Below are 16,609 nucleotides of genomic sequence, written 5' to 3'. Positions count from 1 at the left end.
CTATTAGATATTTATCAAGTACACGGTCTAGTTAAACTGACCGTGAACCAATGAAAGTCGGCCGCATCACTTAGTTTCACTTAATACCTTCTCTGGTGTCGCTGAATGAAATGTACAAATATATATTATATGTATTCCAATATTTTCAATGTAATAGTTTTTTTACAATATCTCAATTTTATTGTTAGACAATAAATATGATATAAAAATATAACAAAATTCAGTACCTATTACGTCCAATATTTAAAGAGAAACTCATTAATGGTGACATTATATTTTCCTAGACTTGTTATATTTACCTAGGAACACGTGTATCTGTATTCTTGAATTTTTTCTTACGAAAATTAACAAACATGACTGAAAATCAGAAAATACAATATTTAGTTGTTGATACGAGTGCTTTTATTAGAAATGAATCTCTACTGGTAAAGTATTTCGTAAACAGGAATAATATGAATGTGTATTACTTATTTTTTGTTACTTTTAATTAATTTTATACTAAAAATATTATAATTGAAAATATTATTTTAACACGTATTTTATATATTTCAGAAGTATAATAAACTTTTAAGTAATATAGTAAAGACACATCTTTTTGTAGGATATTGGTGTCAACATAATTACAGAACAAGATGTATTAAATGAAGTTACAAATAAAAGGCAATTGAGAAGACTCGTTGTTTTGCCATATGATGTAATCATACAAAGTGCACATGCAGAAAGTATTAAATTTGGTAATCAAATTTAATTTTGTGTATGTTTAAATAATATTTTACTGTACCACATATTTATGTTATATTTATAGTTACAGAATTTGCTAAAAAAACTGGTGATTATACTAGTTTATCAGCAACTGATATAAAGGTGATTGCATTAACGTATCAGTTGGAAAAGGAAAAAGTAGGAACAAATCATTTAAGAACTGTTCCGATTTTGACAAAAACTGTAGATACCAATGTTAACCATATTGATGATCTTCACACACCATCAGCTGGTTTTTATATGCCACAGACTAAAGTAAATTTACTTCTTTTAAATTAATAAAATAATATTATAAAAAATCAGTGTAATAACTAAAATTGTTTAATGTGTAGAAGGGTACTAAGAAAGTGAGTGAAGAAAAACATGATCTGGAAAAATTTAAATATAAAAAAGAAGTTGAAGATAATGATAATGATAATGATAATGATAATGATAATGATAATGATAATGATAATGATAATGACTATGTAAGAAATGTTGACAATGAAGAAACAGAATTAGAATCATATTTTAGTGAATCTTTTAACAACATTGGATCAAATTATGAAACTGACATAGAACATAATAAAGCAGAAGATGTGTCTACTGAATTTTCAAAGTTATGTTGTGAACCATCAGAATTTAAAGTTCCAGATCAGGTTAATAGTGAATACAATATTAATAACATTCTTATTCCTGTTAAAGACAATTTTGATGATGTACAAAAAAACACTGAATATAATGAATACAAAGGTGATGAAGACAACATTGACGACGACAATGATAATGATGATAATGACAACAGTGGTTGGATTACACCTAGTAAGATCCCCTAATGATTCATATATATGTAATAGTTACGTAAAATACAAATATTTTCTTTATATTGCAGAAAATATTTCTGTTATAAAAAAAGAAATTGATGCAGACCTTCTTGAACAAACACCAGCAGTTGTTGCATGTTTAACAATGGACTTTGCTATGCAAAATGTTTTAAAACAAATTGGATTAAATGTTATTGCACTAGACGGAAGAGTAATTAAACAAATGAAAACATTCATATTTAGATGTTATGCATGTTTCAAAACTACTAGTATTATGACAAAAGTTTTTTGTCCCAGTTGTGGTAATAAAACATTGAAAAAGGTTGCAGTCACTTTAAACGAGGAAGGAAAGCAACAAATTCATATTAATTTCCGAAAATCAATTTCCAAAAAAGGAAAAAGAGTAAGACTTCTATTTTTTTTTTTCTTTTATTTACTCTTATGTACATAGTATAATATGCACCATTTAACAAATTTGTAGTTTTCTTTACCGATGCCAAAAGGTGGAAAACATGCAAACAATCCTATTCTTTGTAATGATCAACCAGTCCCTGATCAAAGAACAACAAGATTAGCACGCACTAAAAATGATCCTTTACAAGATGATTATATAGCTGGATATTCTCCATTTATTATGCGCGATATACATTCCAAATCAGCTATATTAGGTATACGACCAGGAAGTTCTGTTAAATATTGGATGAAAAAAAATCCAAACGAATCCAGAAGAAGACGGAAATAACTATTATAGTTTATGTCTTTATGTTACATATTGTAAAAGTGTAAGGTTCTCTAAAATATATGACTTGAATACTGTTACACGTGTCTTTATTTTAATGCTCAAACCTTAGGGAATTAATCCCTCACTTCTCCGCTTACAAAATTTTATTTTTCAATATTCAACTTTTCAAATTTTCAACTTATGAAAATGAGTGAACTGTTAAATTTATGAAATTGTGAGATTAATTTATTTATTAGGAAAAAAATTGCCCCAGGTGAGGATCGAACTCACGACCTTAAGATTATGAGACTTATGCGCTGCCAACTACGCCACTGAGGCTTACGAAATAACTTTTTAATAAATATTTATTTAAATAAAATTAGTAAGAGTATCGCAATATACTTCATAAATAGTTTTAAAAACTACTGTTTCGTGTAGAGCGCACGTGAATATTTGCATGCAGTGATGTGAAAATTAGGAGTTTTCAATTCTGAAAATAACTATATTGTAATTAAAATGCTTAGTCCGAAAGTATGGGACTTTAAACCACCTCGACATCATGTTTCTATAGAAGAAAAGGATTACAAGACAACTGATACACCGAAAATAGTTGAATCGCATTATTTTAACCATTCAGTACGTAAGGAAATAGTTGCAATTAAGTGTAATTTTATGAAGAATATGTTTTGTGAAATCTTTACATAATTCGTAATTACTCTTGGCTTTGTGCCAGATATCTTTGGTGCTTCCTAACACACTCAAAACTCCGGATGAATTGCGGACTTGCATTTCAGAGGATAGTGACTACTATCGAATTAACGCAGTCAATGTATTTGATCTAATAAACAAAGAATTTATAGAGGCATTTGTTAAGAAAGGTAAGGAAGTAAAACATACAAATACAAAATCAATTTATAATAATGTTCTACCGTTATATGTTTATTAAAAAATTAAATATTTAACTATAAAGAAAATAAAATGCTCCTTTTTTTACATCAAAATTATAATGGTAACGTTAAATTACATTGAAAGTGTTAATTTTTACCTTTACATTATAAATGGAAATTCTTATGGAATAGTGCCAGCATTTCAATTTTAAGTACTGACCTGTTAATTTTCTGTTGTATAATAAATACATGAAAAAGAAAATATTTAATATATATTTTAATAAATCTTGTAGGAGAATTGAGTCTCTTGACAATTGAAAATAGAATAGATGTGGATAATTCAATTGCGATTACACCAACTGGACATTTAATATTATCGTTATTAAAAGAAGATTACCAAAAACTTGGTTTAGAAGGCAAAGTTTCCTTTTTTGATCAGAGAGTGCATACACGTTATGGTAAGTCCTAAGAAGGAAAATACTAAAGAAAATCAAAATGCCAAAAAAGCAACAAGTGCCTATGCTAGTGGATCTAGCATTATACTCAGTTGGGAAATTTGTGACTACTTTTGGAAAACACATGACAAAACTTATATGCATGACTTTCAAAACTAATCCAGAATATGGGCATACTAAGTTGCATTCAATGTTAGAATTTATGAAACATTTGTTAAACTTCAGTATACCTCGACACTTGTATGATAAAATGTCTATTGCAGTGTTAACTGCTATTGTCAATTTAGTTAAAGAAACTAGAGGTACATACAATGATTTTGCATCAACTACAGCCTTTCTATCAGAAATGACAGTTGCTGTTCGATTAACAGAAGTGGCTGTAGGTGCACATTTAAAAGCAATTGAATTTTCTGCTTGGCCTAAAATTATGCGACATATACTTTACAATAAGTTGAATGATATGGTTGGGCTTGAAATTCTGGATTTAGGTTCAGGTTCAGCTGGTTGGAGAACATCAGACATTGAGAAAATTATTGTCAATGGAGTATCTGCTATGCCAAATTTAGTATGTTTTATTTTATGCTTTGACTGTACAGATAATATTATATTGGCCCTAGCTCGAAATTGTAAAAAACTGCAAAAATTAGATGTAACTGCATCTAAATCTGTAACAGAACGCAGTGTTGGTTCTTTGCTATCATGTAAACATTTAAAACACATTAAGCTAGGTAGAACTTCCATGACTATACCTGGTTATGCAAATCTCTTTTTAGAACATTTAAAAATAGAAGATATTGGCAGATGTGATGAATTTGGGGATGTTTTAGAATTTATTCATCAAAAAGATATCAGTGTTAAAAGTTCTTTTCATATAAAAACATTTGAAAGTCGAAATTTTAGTATGGAGCATTTAAATCTTTTAGTTGATATGTGTCCATATATTACGAGTCTTTGTTTACTACGTGATGAAAGAATTGGCAATTTAACAATTCTAGCTACTCTTGATAATTTAAAAGAATTAAAACTCTTATCTTGCAACTTTTATGCCCATGGAATAAAAACACTGTTGAAAATAAAAGGTTGTGCAATTATAAGTCTGCATTTGGAGCATGTAGAAGAAATTGATTTGAAAGCACTTATATTGATAAGTCAGTACTGCCCGAATATAAGAGGCCTAGTTTTTTACAATTGTGAATTCTTAGAACATGTAGCAGTTTATCCAAGAAAACTTGCAGTTCTACCATTTCAATTTTTAGAAAGAATCAAGTGTGTAGTAGAATGCGCAAACATGCACCTAGAATTTTTGCTTTCTCATTGTATAAATATTAAATTCATACAACTGGGTTCATCAACTGGTATTGGAGATGAGACAATGGGAAGAATATTTTTGCAAAACTCAATGAGCAAGTTAGAAGAGCTCAAAATATTATATAGTCATGATTTATCAATGAAAACTGTACAATTATTAATGGAGAATTGTGATAACTTACGACGTCTATCAGAATTAGAAAGTTGGCAAGGAATATCATCTACAGAATTAAATATTTTCAGAGAAGAGTTAAAACATACTAATACAAATTTGGATACAAGTCCAAGTTTATCTTTTGCATAAGTGAAATATTAAGAGTGATTAAATAATTATGAATAATTTAAGAGGATATATTTTTTATATCATTAAATGAAGCAGAGTTATATATAAAATTGAAAAATAATAATATAGTGATTGTATGCATATTCATAGAATAATTAATTAAACAAGAAAAATTTAATAAAAAAAATATTTGTATTTTTCCTTAGTGCACATTAGAAAATAGTTTTCCAGAAAATGTATTTAATAGTAACTAAAGTTTTCAACAATTTAGTAATATAGATTGTACTGTAAATTCAAGAATAAAGTTTGCACATCTTTTTAATGGTCATATGGGTAATTTTACATTTTATCATTTCTACTTTTTGTTTCTTTTTTTTTTTACCGGTAACATGAATCAAAAGTCGTGACTATTGATTTAAATTCTGAAAGTTTTACCCCTGGCAAGAAGAATTATGACCATACTCGAACGTCGTTAAAGGAACGTTTTGAACAGAAATTTGATGTAATCATAACATGGAATCCACCAGGTAAGATCAATTGTTTCATGTTTTAGAATTTAATTTTATGTCTGTAAGTATATTTTTTGTACACAATTCATTTTATTTTTGAAGATGAAAATCTATGTCCATCATCGGTAGCGGCGTGGTTTAATGAACGTCATTACAATGTTTTTCTTTGTCACCAAACCTCTCAACAGAACATCGAGTATTCTTTAAGAATACCAATAATTTCAAAAGGATTTAATAATGATAAATTTTTCGAGTGGCTTGGAGTTTTCAGTGTTTCTGGTGATTTGTATGTACAAAATATTTTAGGAGACTTATTTTTTAAATTGAATGTAAAGTGTATAATAGTAAATTAATTTCTTCAGGAAAAATAATGCAGAAAATGACTACATAAGTACATATACTTGTCCATCTCCATTTATAAATGTTAGGCAAGTACAGTATCTACAATGGACTGGCTTTTTTACAAGGAAACAAGTAGCAAATTTATATAATGCCATGAAAAAATATGTATCAGTGCATCCCAATTTACCATGGTGTTCTTTGCATGTAGAAGGATTTTTAGATAGTCCTATTAGTTGGGATTTGAAAGAACATTCATTTTATACAGATGGTGATAATAGTTATACCATTATATTTAGACCAGCTGCTAATTCTATTATACGAAAAACTCTGAGTCCAAATAGGAATCCAAGAAATTTCCAATAATCATACACTTTACTGGCGTCATACAATAATACAAATAAAAATGATATATACGAAGAAGTGAATTATATTTTGCAATGTGTACATCATTTATTATAAGATATAGATTAATAAATGTTGATGAGTAACATTTTTGGATTTGACATTATTTTACATAAATATTTTCGTATTATACAGAAGTAAGTAAAACATAAATGGAATGTATACTCAATAATTAACAGAAAACAAAATATTCTAAGATTTTATAAATTGTTCTAATATAAAATAAGTTTTACAAATTAATTTTGATTATAATCTTTTTAAATCAATTTTCTATCGTCTATATAGTTTTTGTTATTAGATGATGTGCTGTGGAAGTATGTAATACCATGTTACACCAAAACTATATTAATATTAATCATATATAGCATTACATATATTGCACATATTAGAAATATAGAGTGAAAAAATCATCACATTATTAGTTGTATTGACTACTTTGTAAAGTTATAAGACTAGATAGCATTTAGATTGAGCGTTTACATGTAACTTAAATTAACTTGTAAAAAGTAAAGTGTAATATAAACTACATTACGAGATCAAAGTAACTTATCACATAAACAATTTTTAAAGCTTTCTAACTTAATTTGCAAATAAATAAATAAATAAATAAGAAGTGATTTATATAAAACTGCAGATGTTAAATCTTTTGATTTGATACTACTATGAGATCAAAGTGACTTATCGTGTATACAGTTTTTCAAGTTTTATAAAATTCATTTGTAAGTAAATGAATACAAAGTGATCCATGTAAGGGTTGCTACAAATGTCAACTTTGTTGGTTTAACATTGCAAAATGTACACAATCTAAAATTTACATAAAGTAAAAAGACATAATCAAGCAGTTATAATAATGTATTTTTATACTTTTATAAATTCTTTGCACAATGAAATTTAAAATGTATATATTTAGTTCATTTTTAAAATTACAATTAAATATAGAGCAAATGAAACAACTATTACATGTATCATTATTTATACTTGTAAATACTTTTATCTAGGATTATATAGTTTTGAATCAGAATAAACTTCTTATTACAACTAGTTTACAAACCACTCTGATATAGATTACCTTTCATATTAATACATGTGAACTCTCTGATTCAGCAAATTTAACTTTGGAATTATAATAGAGATCTTCAATACCAGAACCAACAGACATACGAGATTTAGAACGTGCCATAAGTTCACCTATTTCATCAAAATCTTTGTACCTGTCATAAAAATGCAAAATATTAGAATAAATTTAAAATATGTAAATGTTTAGAATTATATAAAAAAGTTACCTGCTAACTGGACGACTTTGATTTTCAGACGATTCTGAAGAATTTTTCATAACAGAAAACCTGTCGTCTGTTGTAAATGATGCTACATTACCTATTACAAATTTAGTATTGATATAACCAAAGACAATCACGTAAAATACATGATGGTAAATAGTGTAGTAACAAATATTTACCAGAAGGGAATAACATTGTATGTTTTAAAAGATCACCATTCATAAATGGTGAAAGACTATCATCTTCTTCTGATAATAAATGATTAGTAGTATCACTTGTTATAGATTCAACCATTTCTAACCATTGCTGATTATGTGACCTGAACTTTTCCACTTTTATGCGAGCTGCCCAATTTTTATCACATGTCTACAATCTCAGAATTAATCAAATTTTATCTGCCATATTTAAAGATCATTACTTAATAAAATTGTTTAATATACTTACAGCAATAACATCCAAACATGCATCGCATACTTTTCTAATTGCTGGATTTTTATCATGCATCAGATCTATTAAATATCCAGGTGCTTCTATAAATAATATAAATATTTTAGAATGTAAAACATAAAAAAATTACCTATCTTCTGTGCAGAATACCAATTTTATATTGTAATAGTTTATAAAAACAAAGCAAATAGTTTGATTATTACCATTACCAGTCTCGCGTATTAAATAATCTCTTGTTGAATCATGTTTAGATATTTGATAGAAGACGTAAACAATTTGTAAAACCATTTCATCGTCCTCTTGTTTTGCTATTAAAATTATTTTTATTAAAAAATTAATATTTATTTCACAATTTTAATGTTGTACAAACCTTTAAGAAGTTCAATAAGTGAAAGCAATATGTCAGCCTTGCATAATAAACGTGCACAATCTTCATCATAAGCTGCTGTACCCAAAAATATAACAATTTCAAGCACTAGATCATCTGACGATTTACCTATTTAAAAAAGAAAGTAATTGAAAATCAATTAGAATTCTGAAATAAGGTACTTAAATTTTGGATAAACATTGTACCTGGAATAAGATTATTACGTATCCATGGTGTCAAATCACATCGATGAAGTATTTGAGAATAATCCAAGTCAGGTAATTCTAAATTGCCCAATACACCTATAACTTCCAATACAAAATCTTGAGAGTCTGATTGATTTAAGGCCATAGCAAAATCACCCACAAATTCCTAATAATTATTAGAAATGATATTGAACATTTTCATTTAAAACAACTACACGTTTTAAATAATAAAATAATTGCTTACAACAAAGCTCTCCTTAGTTGAATCATGTTGAGATATATTTCTGATCATTTTCATTATAAGAGGATCCTGATTTCTAAATGCTCTTTTTATGAGACCTTGTAAACGATTATTTTCAACCATAAGTTGAGCATTTTTACTATTAATGGCTAGATTTATACCAAGTGCTATTAATTCCAATTTTGGTTGATCATCTTCAGTATTCAAAATCATATTTGTTACCTTAAAAATGTTTACATGTTACATGATACTATTTATAAAATAAGTGTGCAAAAGTTTTGTGCATTTACCATTTGAACACATTCAGTATTTGTGAACATAGACTTTACTTTATCATCCATACTAGTATGATATAATAATCCCAAAATTATTGTTTTATTCTTAATATCACTTTGACCAAGCAATTTAATTAACTTTGGTAATAAACCAACTCTTATCATTTTTGCTCTGAGCTTTGCATCAAAAGAAAGATTGAACAATAATTTTAAAGTACTGAGTACCAGATCTGCATTACTACCTTGTAGAAGTCTTGGTATTTTTTCAATAATATTTCCCTCAGCCTGAAAAAGTAATAAATAAATATTTAAATAAATAAATAAATAAATATATATACATTTATATTATCATTAGAGAGAGTGTTTAAAGATTTCACTATCAAATTTTACCATAAGGTCTTTATTCTCGCGAAATATAGATAATTTTTTAAGAAATGCAATGACAAGTATTAATAAGTCGGTATTTGTCCTATCCAATGTTTTGATCAGCATACCAATTACATTTTTTTTGCGCATCTTTCTCTCAACTTCCATATTTTCAGCAATATTTAATAACAAATAAAAAGCCACTGTAATAAAAATTTGTATGTAATTTTTGAAGTATATTATTATAATAAGTATTAGTAAGATAGAAATACAAAATTGCCAACCTCGTAATAATTGTTCTTGTTTTTTTATTAAACTTTTAAATTTTTTGCGACTTTTCTCAAGTTCTTCTTTTAATTTTTTTATATCATTTTCTGTTAGAGCAGAAATTTCATTAGATCGCTTTTTAATTTCATAATCTAAAGGACCATCGGTATTCCAAATATCATCAATAATTTTCATCTTCTTATCACAATTATCATTTCCACTTGAAAAAAATGTTAAACCTGTAGTATTTTCAAAATGACGTCTACATTTTTCCATATCTTCTTTCCATTGATCATACCGTCGTAATTCAAAATCTATTATATCCATACATAAAGATCCAATCTAGATGTAAAAAATTAATTAGAAAATATATTTATATTGTTAAATTCTTCTTACTCTTACTTACTCTGTATTCAAGAACAATACTGTGAAATTGACTATATGTTGAAAAACAAAAGAAGATGTAGACAATGTTTGTAGAGAGTTCTATGCTACGCCTCCAATCCTCTCTCAGAACTCTAGCTAAAGCACTTAACAGAGATTCTAAAGAAATAGATATTAATTATGCAGCTTGAAATCAATAAGGAATTAATTGTTCAAAAATATTCAGTACCATTTTTTGTTAATTCGTGAAGATTATCGGGTACTCTTGCTAACTGTAAAATCAATGATGAACCTTTGATTTTCCCTGGTATTTCTTCATATAGCAATTCAATGTAACTATCAACATTACTAATAACAGCACGTTCTATTTCCCCACTATCTCCAGATAATGAATTTGATGATGCTGGTCTGGAAGGTTGAGAATTATTGTCACCACCTATATTAAAAAGTATTAATTAATAAACAAATAAATAAAATACTACAACAATTTCATACATATGCATTTGGACATACTTATATAACCATCATTTGCTCGTCTATTTTGGAGATAATAAATCAGTTGTTCTACTTCTCGAAGTTTTGATTCGTGTATTAATGAACATTTTTCTATTACTTCTTTAGCTAGAAGCGATACATTGGTATCTGCATTTAAGCTTTTTAATCGAATTATTTTTTGACATTCCTATAAACATATTTGTCTTAGAATGATAAAACTTCTCTAATCCAACATTGCAACATAAACTATAAATATATTGTCATAACAATTTCAATGAACAATTAAAAAATCTTACTTTACGATCTCCCAACATAGGATCTCCCAATTCACCTAAGATTAATGCTTCAACATCATAATTCACTACCAAGGCTTTCTCTGTTGGATGTACATCCAATGTACCAGACCTTACTTTCCTAAACATTGAAAATACATTCGCTATAATTATTCATAACACACTGTTTAACATAATATAAAATAGTTCCGAATTTGTGTAAAATCCATATAACAATTGTATAGTACATGATTAATATTACAATTATTCAGCAAATTTCTTACCGTTTCAAAAACTTTGCTTCATCCATCTTAATACTTTATTTATAATTTAAAGCATAAAAATACACTTGTCTTATCAATTTTTTTTTAGTAATTGATTTCTTTCGATGGAAAGAAAACTGAATACAGAATCATCGATTACAATTTATATAAGATTCCTGGCCTGTTATTGTCAATTATTATGCTATAGTAATGCTTCTAAAACTCACCACCAGACGGCTACAAAGAGTAGTGAATTTTTATAAGTACACGATTCATACATAACACAAATTAAACTAAGCAAAGCCATTTGCTATTGCATTATCATCGTTAAATACCTTATTGTTGTAGTATATAAAAGCTAGTCAATAATTGATTTTAGTTACAAAATGAACGGAAGTTCAAAAAGATCTATTGTTCATCGAAATATTAGATTTTACACGTTCAACATACATGCTGAGAGCTTACTATCGAACGTATCTGATATAAATTAAGAAAATAAAAATATTCATGAATGATGCTTGCTGCGCACTGAGCAGTGTGATAGACATGAATAGATTAAGCTACCATTAGAGTCATTGAATCATAAGGTATTTGTCAAATTATAATCACCTGCCAGTACTAGTTTAGTACTCGGTGGAAAGGACGAAAATACATTTTCCACAATTCGGCAATGCTCAACGTATGCACCATTATATAGGATAGATGTTATTTAACTCATATTACATTTAACACGCTTAATATAAATTATATTTGTAATCTTTAAAAATGTGTAAAACTACACATGATAAATCAGACCATTTTTTATGAAATGAAACGCGAGCAATAATAATAATTTCTTATTATTTTTTGTCTTTTCCATTTAGTGAATAAAATGAATGGTAAGTATTTACTCAATAGAATGTTGACGCATCTTCAGCTTGTGAGATTATTGAATCGTTACACGAATCAAATTTATTTATTCCTATGTATTATAAAAAAAGTAATTGTACTTAAATATTAGATATTTACACCTTATTTTAATACATATCTTCATTATAATTCATAAAAGAGGTTATAGATTTTAAAATGAAAATTATTATGATATAAAAAAAAAACTAAAATACTTTCAAGTTAAAATAACAGGAAAGTTTTATTATTAACTATAATGTTGACATAGGTAATAATATTTATTATTGCTCATAAGTGAAAAGAAATTTAAAGTAACATGGAAATACAACAATAGACAATGTAATTGAAAATATAATTAAAACACTATAAGTTTGTTTAACAGATAGTCAGTCTAAGTTTTTTAAATACTGTGTCTTACTTTGATGAAATATGCATTAAATTTGTTAAGTTTTTAAGGTGTAAATTATTTTCTAGATACCAGTTTTTTAAAATGTACTTTTATTTTATACTCAAAACATTGAGTACAAGTAGCTTACAAATTATTATTATATGTCTAGGTTCTTTGATAAATGTATCATTAGCTATAAAAATATATCCTTAATTTGTTAACATTGTAAAAGAATTTTCTGTTATGGGAGAAAATACAATAAGTAATTTTGATCCAATTTTTCATATATTTAAACGAACATAGATTACTTTCAAAATAAATCATCAAGAAATTATATTAGCACAGGGTAATACAACACCACAAACAGAATTCAATTTTTATATGGATCCAGAAAGTGTACATGTACTTCTATTTAGTAACAAAAAACCCTTATGGTTATTACTATAGAAAACATGTTTAAAATCTTGTACTTTAAATGTATCTATAATAAAAATAAAATAATAAGACACAACAAATATTTACAAATTAATTTAATATGTTATAGGAATGGTAATGTATTAGGTCAAATAAATAAACCTTTTATTCAACTTATAAATGATATTGAAAATGGATGTAATAAAAAGAGAAACACTTTTCCAACTATATAGTGTCACAATTTTAGCTGAAATTTTATTAAAACCAGGAATTACTCAAGATATAGTACTATATTATGTTAATATCGAATTAACAGAACGAGAGGTCAAGTGAAACTTCATCATTTATTGTCAAACAAATGTAACATATTTTTAATTCAATATTTTGATTTAAAACTTTTTAAAGATGTTTGAATATTTTTTGTTAACAATTGACATATAGTAATATGTGATAAACATATAGACTGTATGTAATAAACATATAGTAAAGAATAATAAAATTAATAAAACAAAAGACTACATACATACATGTACACAAATAATATCAATATTTATATACATATTTTTATACTTGCACTATAATACTATGTAATTGTACGAATAATTTGTCATACCATTGTATAATCTTTAATAGGAATGTTTAATCTTTAAATATTAAAGTAATATATTACATTGTACTATGAAAGAGTACAAACGTAGTATCATATTGTTACCTACTTTGTTATCAAATATATTTACATTACACTATCTGGAACAATACCAATATTAGATGACCATAAATAATCTACCTGAAACTCTAAACATCATATTAACATTGTCCAATATATTAAGAATAATGGGTTACATACCATTTTAAAATAATACATTATAGATCAGGCTTTAATGAATCCTGAGATTCTTGAAATTGCTTTCTTGTTTCTCGATTTGATTGCAATAGTTCAATTAATTCTGCATGTATAACATCATTTTTATGTTCAAGGTTATCCAAAACAGAATTGAGTTGATCTAATTGAGCGTTTATTGCCTCAAATTCTATAATGTCAACATAATCATAAAAACATTTTATATTATAAAACAAAATATTTAAATATTTCATTTTCTGGTAAATGAAATTAATATATCTAACTTATTTGAAATATTAAACGAAATAATACATTACGCTATTATGTAGTTTTAAAAAAATATATACGTGTATAATATACAAATATATATATATATATATATATATATATTTACCGGTATCGTTACAATTTTCTATGTTCTGTTCGGTTTCCCATTCATTTTCATCATTGTTATGATGATTTTCTTTCGGTTGCACTGCGTTTTGAACCATATTTTTATCTGCCATTTGCATTAACTAGCATTGGTATTGCATGTGACGAGTAATGAATAAAGGTGTGTCTTCAGGTCGCACGCATAGTAACATGCAAGAGTTATAACTTAGTAACTTTATTTTGCTTTACAATTTTTACATAGTTATAAAATATGAAATTAATTTCTACATTCACTATTAAATTATGTCAAATATTTAATTATATTTATTCTAATTTAGTATATCGTTCGACATCATTATATAATGTTACATGAAAAGTAATATTATCAATCTTAAATTAGTAATTTCATCTAAGCAGTTACTAGATAGTTACACTATGTTAACGTTCTGAATCTGAAATTGATATACATACTTTTTAAAAGCAAAGGGAATGTATGATTGTAAAATTTGATAGAATTTACAAATATATACATAAAAATTGAGCATTTTTTATTACAAATTGTTTATACATTAAAAAAATATTGTACAATTTTTAAAGTCTGGACTGTATTCCACCCGAAGCAACAATAGTTTCACCAGTAATATAAGCAGCATCGTCACTTGCTAAAAATGCAGCAACTCCTCCCATATCACTTGGCTTACCAAATTTTTGCATTGGTATTGTAGATAAAACTTTTTCTCCTACATCACCTTCAAGAAGCTATGAAATATAAACATATATACTGTATTTACATATTTCTTATGATACAATAATATAATTGATAAAAATATATGTGAATACATACTATTCGTGAAAACTTAGTTTTTATAACACCAGGTGCTATAGTATTAACACGAATTCCTTCTGATGCAAGAATAGCAGCTGCCATTTGATTAAGACCTAATAACGCTGTTTTGCTAACAGCATATGCACCTAATAACTAATATATAAAATACATCAATTTTTATACATATATAAATTATTTATAAAGTTACTCAAATTCATTGTGAACATAGAACTTAAAAAAGTATTTACATTAATTGGATGATATGCTGCTATTGAAGATGTAAGAATGATTGAAGGTGATTTACTCTGTCTCAAAAGTGGTAAAGATTCTTGCATTAGAAGGAAACTACTTTTAACATTGACATCAAAGATTTTGTCCCAAACTTCTTCTGAGGTATCAAAAAGTGTAGCTGCAGTAAGATTTGCAGCTGCATTTGACACAAGAATATCTAAGCCACCAAACTCCTCTTTTGTCTATAACATTATTAATTTTAACAAAAATAAATTTATACAAAAATAAAATTTATAATTTAAAATATAATTGTTTGAAATTGTAACTTACTTTATTAAAAAGATTTGTTCTATCTTCTTTTTTACTAACATGACATATAAGACCAGAAACATGCAATCCTTCGGATTTGAGTTGTCCTGTAGCTTTCTTTACATTTGATTCTTTGCGACTGCTAATCATTACTTTGGCTCCTTCTTGAGCTAAACGTTTTGCAATTGCAAAACCAATCCTACATATATACATATTTAATTAAACATTGTAATTCTTTAGTTGTGATTTTATAAATTACATTGACAAATTAATGTTCTAATACAAAAGGTTAAGTTACACGATATATAAAAAAAAAAATTATTTTTACATTGCATTCAATATATTACGTTACCCGTCTGTCGATGCTGTTACAATTGCTACTTTTCCTTCTAATCTACAGCATTTTATTGTTAATGCATCAATGCTGAGTTTTCGTAAACTTTGCTTTACTGGAATATGCAGCATTATAATAATATGAAATGAAATCTTCAATATGAATGGATCACTCCTTTCTCACTCCTTTAGACTTTCTTAAAAAAATATACATACGTCATATCGTTATCGTAAATAATATTTTAAGCAAAATCACATTATAACGATGACAGCGCAGATTTTTATATCTTCATATAAATTCTACTTACATTACAAATAATATGTTAGCAATTTATGGCACATGTATAATGCATTATAATAAAAAATACTCTTTATGTGTAGTTACTATAATTTAAAAATATATTACCGTTCTTCGTGCAGAGAAAAATTTTTTAAATAAAATTGTCTTGAAATTAATATTGCGATTGGTAAGAGAATTCCAGGTTATTGAAATTATGTATCGCAAAATATTTTTATTAATATAGTGTTATAAATGACAAAATAATAAATTTAGTAACACATGTGTCAAATTCGTGAATCTTAAACCAACAAATGACGTATGAAATATGTTCGTTGAGGTTTTAGGATATGTAGGTGTTGTCAATCTATATAATTATTTTCTATGGTTACTTGAAC

General features: G+C 26.6%; 7 protein-coding genes and 1 non-coding gene across 12 annotated transcripts; 4 read left to right on the top strand and 4 right to left on the bottom strand.

Moving 5' to 3' along the window:
- Positions 1 to 222: 222 nt before the first annotated feature.
- Positions 223 to 2,384, top strand: LOC143148590 (RNA-binding protein NOB1). The gene is made up of 6 exons (XM_076315099.1): positions 223 to 425; positions 602 to 734; positions 806 to 1,017; positions 1,095 to 1,563; positions 1,634 to 1,968; positions 2,047 to 2,384. The coding sequence occupies exons 1-6, from the start codon at positions 354 to 356 to the stop codon at positions 2,305 to 2,307; spliced, it is 1,482 nt and encodes a 493-aa protein (XP_076171214.1). The 5' UTR covers positions 223 to 353; the 3' UTR covers positions 2,308 to 2,384.
- Positions 2,385 to 2,552: 168 nt separating this feature from the next.
- On the bottom strand, positions 2,553 to 2,625 carry Trnam-cau (transfer RNA methionine (anticodon CAU)). Its single transcript has one exon. It is a non-coding gene; the product is annotated as a tRNA-Met (tRNA).
- Positions 2,626 to 2,709: 84 nt separating this feature from the next.
- Positions 2,710 to 6,563, top strand: LOC143153961 (ribonuclease P protein subunit p40). The gene is made up of 6 exons (XM_076325652.1): positions 2,710 to 2,922; positions 3,020 to 3,164; positions 3,467 to 3,631; positions 5,621 to 5,746; positions 5,831 to 6,014; positions 6,091 to 6,563. The coding sequence occupies exons 1-6, from the start codon at positions 2,803 to 2,805 to the stop codon at positions 6,431 to 6,433; spliced, it is 1,083 nt and encodes a 360-aa protein (XP_076181767.1). The 5' UTR covers positions 2,710 to 2,802; the 3' UTR covers positions 6,434 to 6,563.
- On the top strand, positions 3,530 to 5,362 carry LOC143153944 (uncharacterized). Its single transcript, XM_076325619.1, has one exon. The coding sequence runs from the start codon at positions 3,669 to 3,671 to the stop codon at positions 5,238 to 5,240; it is 1,572 nt and encodes a 523-aa protein (XP_076181734.1). The 5' UTR covers positions 3,530 to 3,668; the 3' UTR covers positions 5,241 to 5,362.
- A 652-nt stretch (positions 6,564 to 7,215) lies between the features above and the next one.
- Kap3 (kinesin associated protein 3) lies at positions 7,216 to 11,951 on the bottom strand. 4 transcript variants are annotated; one of them, XM_076325587.1, is made up of 17 exons: positions 11,668 to 11,951; positions 11,354 to 11,569; positions 11,094 to 11,211; positions 10,816 to 10,984; positions 10,532 to 10,738; positions 10,325 to 10,461; positions 9,936 to 10,260; positions 9,676 to 9,854; positions 9,301 to 9,570; positions 9,014 to 9,232; positions 8,770 to 8,935; positions 8,567 to 8,692; positions 8,400 to 8,504; positions 8,194 to 8,276; positions 7,929 to 8,115; positions 7,756 to 7,846; positions 7,216 to 7,683 (listed from the first exon to the last, which is right to left on the bottom strand). In XM_076325587.1, exons 2-17 carry the CDS (start codon positions 11,377 to 11,379, stop codon positions 7,545 to 7,547), a joined length of 2,547 nt encoding a protein of 848 aa, XP_076181702.1. In that variant the 5' UTR covers positions 11,380 to 11,569; positions 11,668 to 11,951; the 3' UTR covers positions 7,216 to 7,544. The 4 variants fall into 4 exon arrangements, with proteins under 4 accessions (XP_076181702.1, XP_076181711.1, XP_076181720.1 ...); XM_076325596.1 differs by having other exon boundaries at positions 8,194 to 8,279; positions 8,406 to 8,504; XM_076325605.1 differs by having other exon boundaries at positions 8,406 to 8,504.
- On the top strand, positions 11,783 to 13,435 carry LOC143147739 (putative pyrimidine-specific ribonucleoside hydrolase RihB). The gene is given in 8 exon segments (XM_076313304.1): positions 11,783 to 11,805; positions 11,949 to 12,011; positions 12,230 to 12,311; positions 12,603 to 12,870; positions 12,949 to 13,089; positions 13,152 to 13,230; positions 13,232 to 13,329; positions 13,332 to 13,435. Coding segments are annotated over 8 exon segments (858 nt in total).
- A 152-nt stretch (positions 13,436 to 13,587) lies between these two features.
- On the bottom strand, positions 13,588 to 14,397 carry LOC143153986 (bublin coiled-coil protein-like). The gene is made up of 3 exons (XM_076325697.1): positions 14,258 to 14,397; positions 13,870 to 14,053; positions 13,588 to 13,769 (listed from the first exon to the last, which is right to left on the bottom strand). Exons 1-2 carry the CDS (start codon positions 14,373 to 14,375, stop codon positions 13,887 to 13,889), a joined length of 285 nt encoding a protein of 94 aa, XP_076181812.1. The 5' UTR covers positions 14,376 to 14,397; the 3' UTR covers positions 13,588 to 13,769; positions 13,870 to 13,886.
- A 365-nt stretch (positions 14,398 to 14,762) lies between these two features.
- LOC143153974 (dehydrogenase/reductase SDR family member 4) lies at positions 14,763 to 16,494 on the bottom strand. 2 transcript variants are annotated; one of them, XM_076325677.1, is made up of 6 exons: positions 16,341 to 16,494; positions 15,954 to 16,131; positions 15,623 to 15,800; positions 15,310 to 15,534; positions 15,080 to 15,214; positions 14,763 to 14,994 (listed from the first exon to the last, which is right to left on the bottom strand). In XM_076325677.1, the coding sequence occupies exons 2-6, from the start codon at positions 16,064 to 16,066 to the stop codon at positions 14,827 to 14,829; spliced, it is 819 nt and encodes a 272-aa protein (XP_076181792.1). In that variant the 5' UTR covers positions 16,067 to 16,131; positions 16,341 to 16,494; the 3' UTR covers positions 14,763 to 14,826. The 2 variants fall into 2 exon arrangements, with proteins under 2 accessions (XP_076181792.1, XP_076181801.1); XM_076325686.1 differs by lacking the exon at positions 16,341 to 16,494 and adding an exon at positions 16,243 to 16,265.
- Positions 16,495 to 16,609: the final 115 nt, after the last annotated feature.

This window comes from Ptiloglossa arizonensis, chromosome 1 (assembly GCF_051014685.1).
Source record: "Ptiloglossa arizonensis isolate GNS036 chromosome 1, iyPtiAriz1_principal, whole genome shotgun sequence".
In the NCBI taxonomy this organism is placed as follows: domain Eukaryota; kingdom Metazoa; phylum Arthropoda; class Insecta; order Hymenoptera; family Colletidae; genus Ptiloglossa; species Ptiloglossa arizonensis.
Note: the sequence above shows the minus strand (reverse complement) of the source record. Positions and strands in the feature narration are given on the sequence as shown.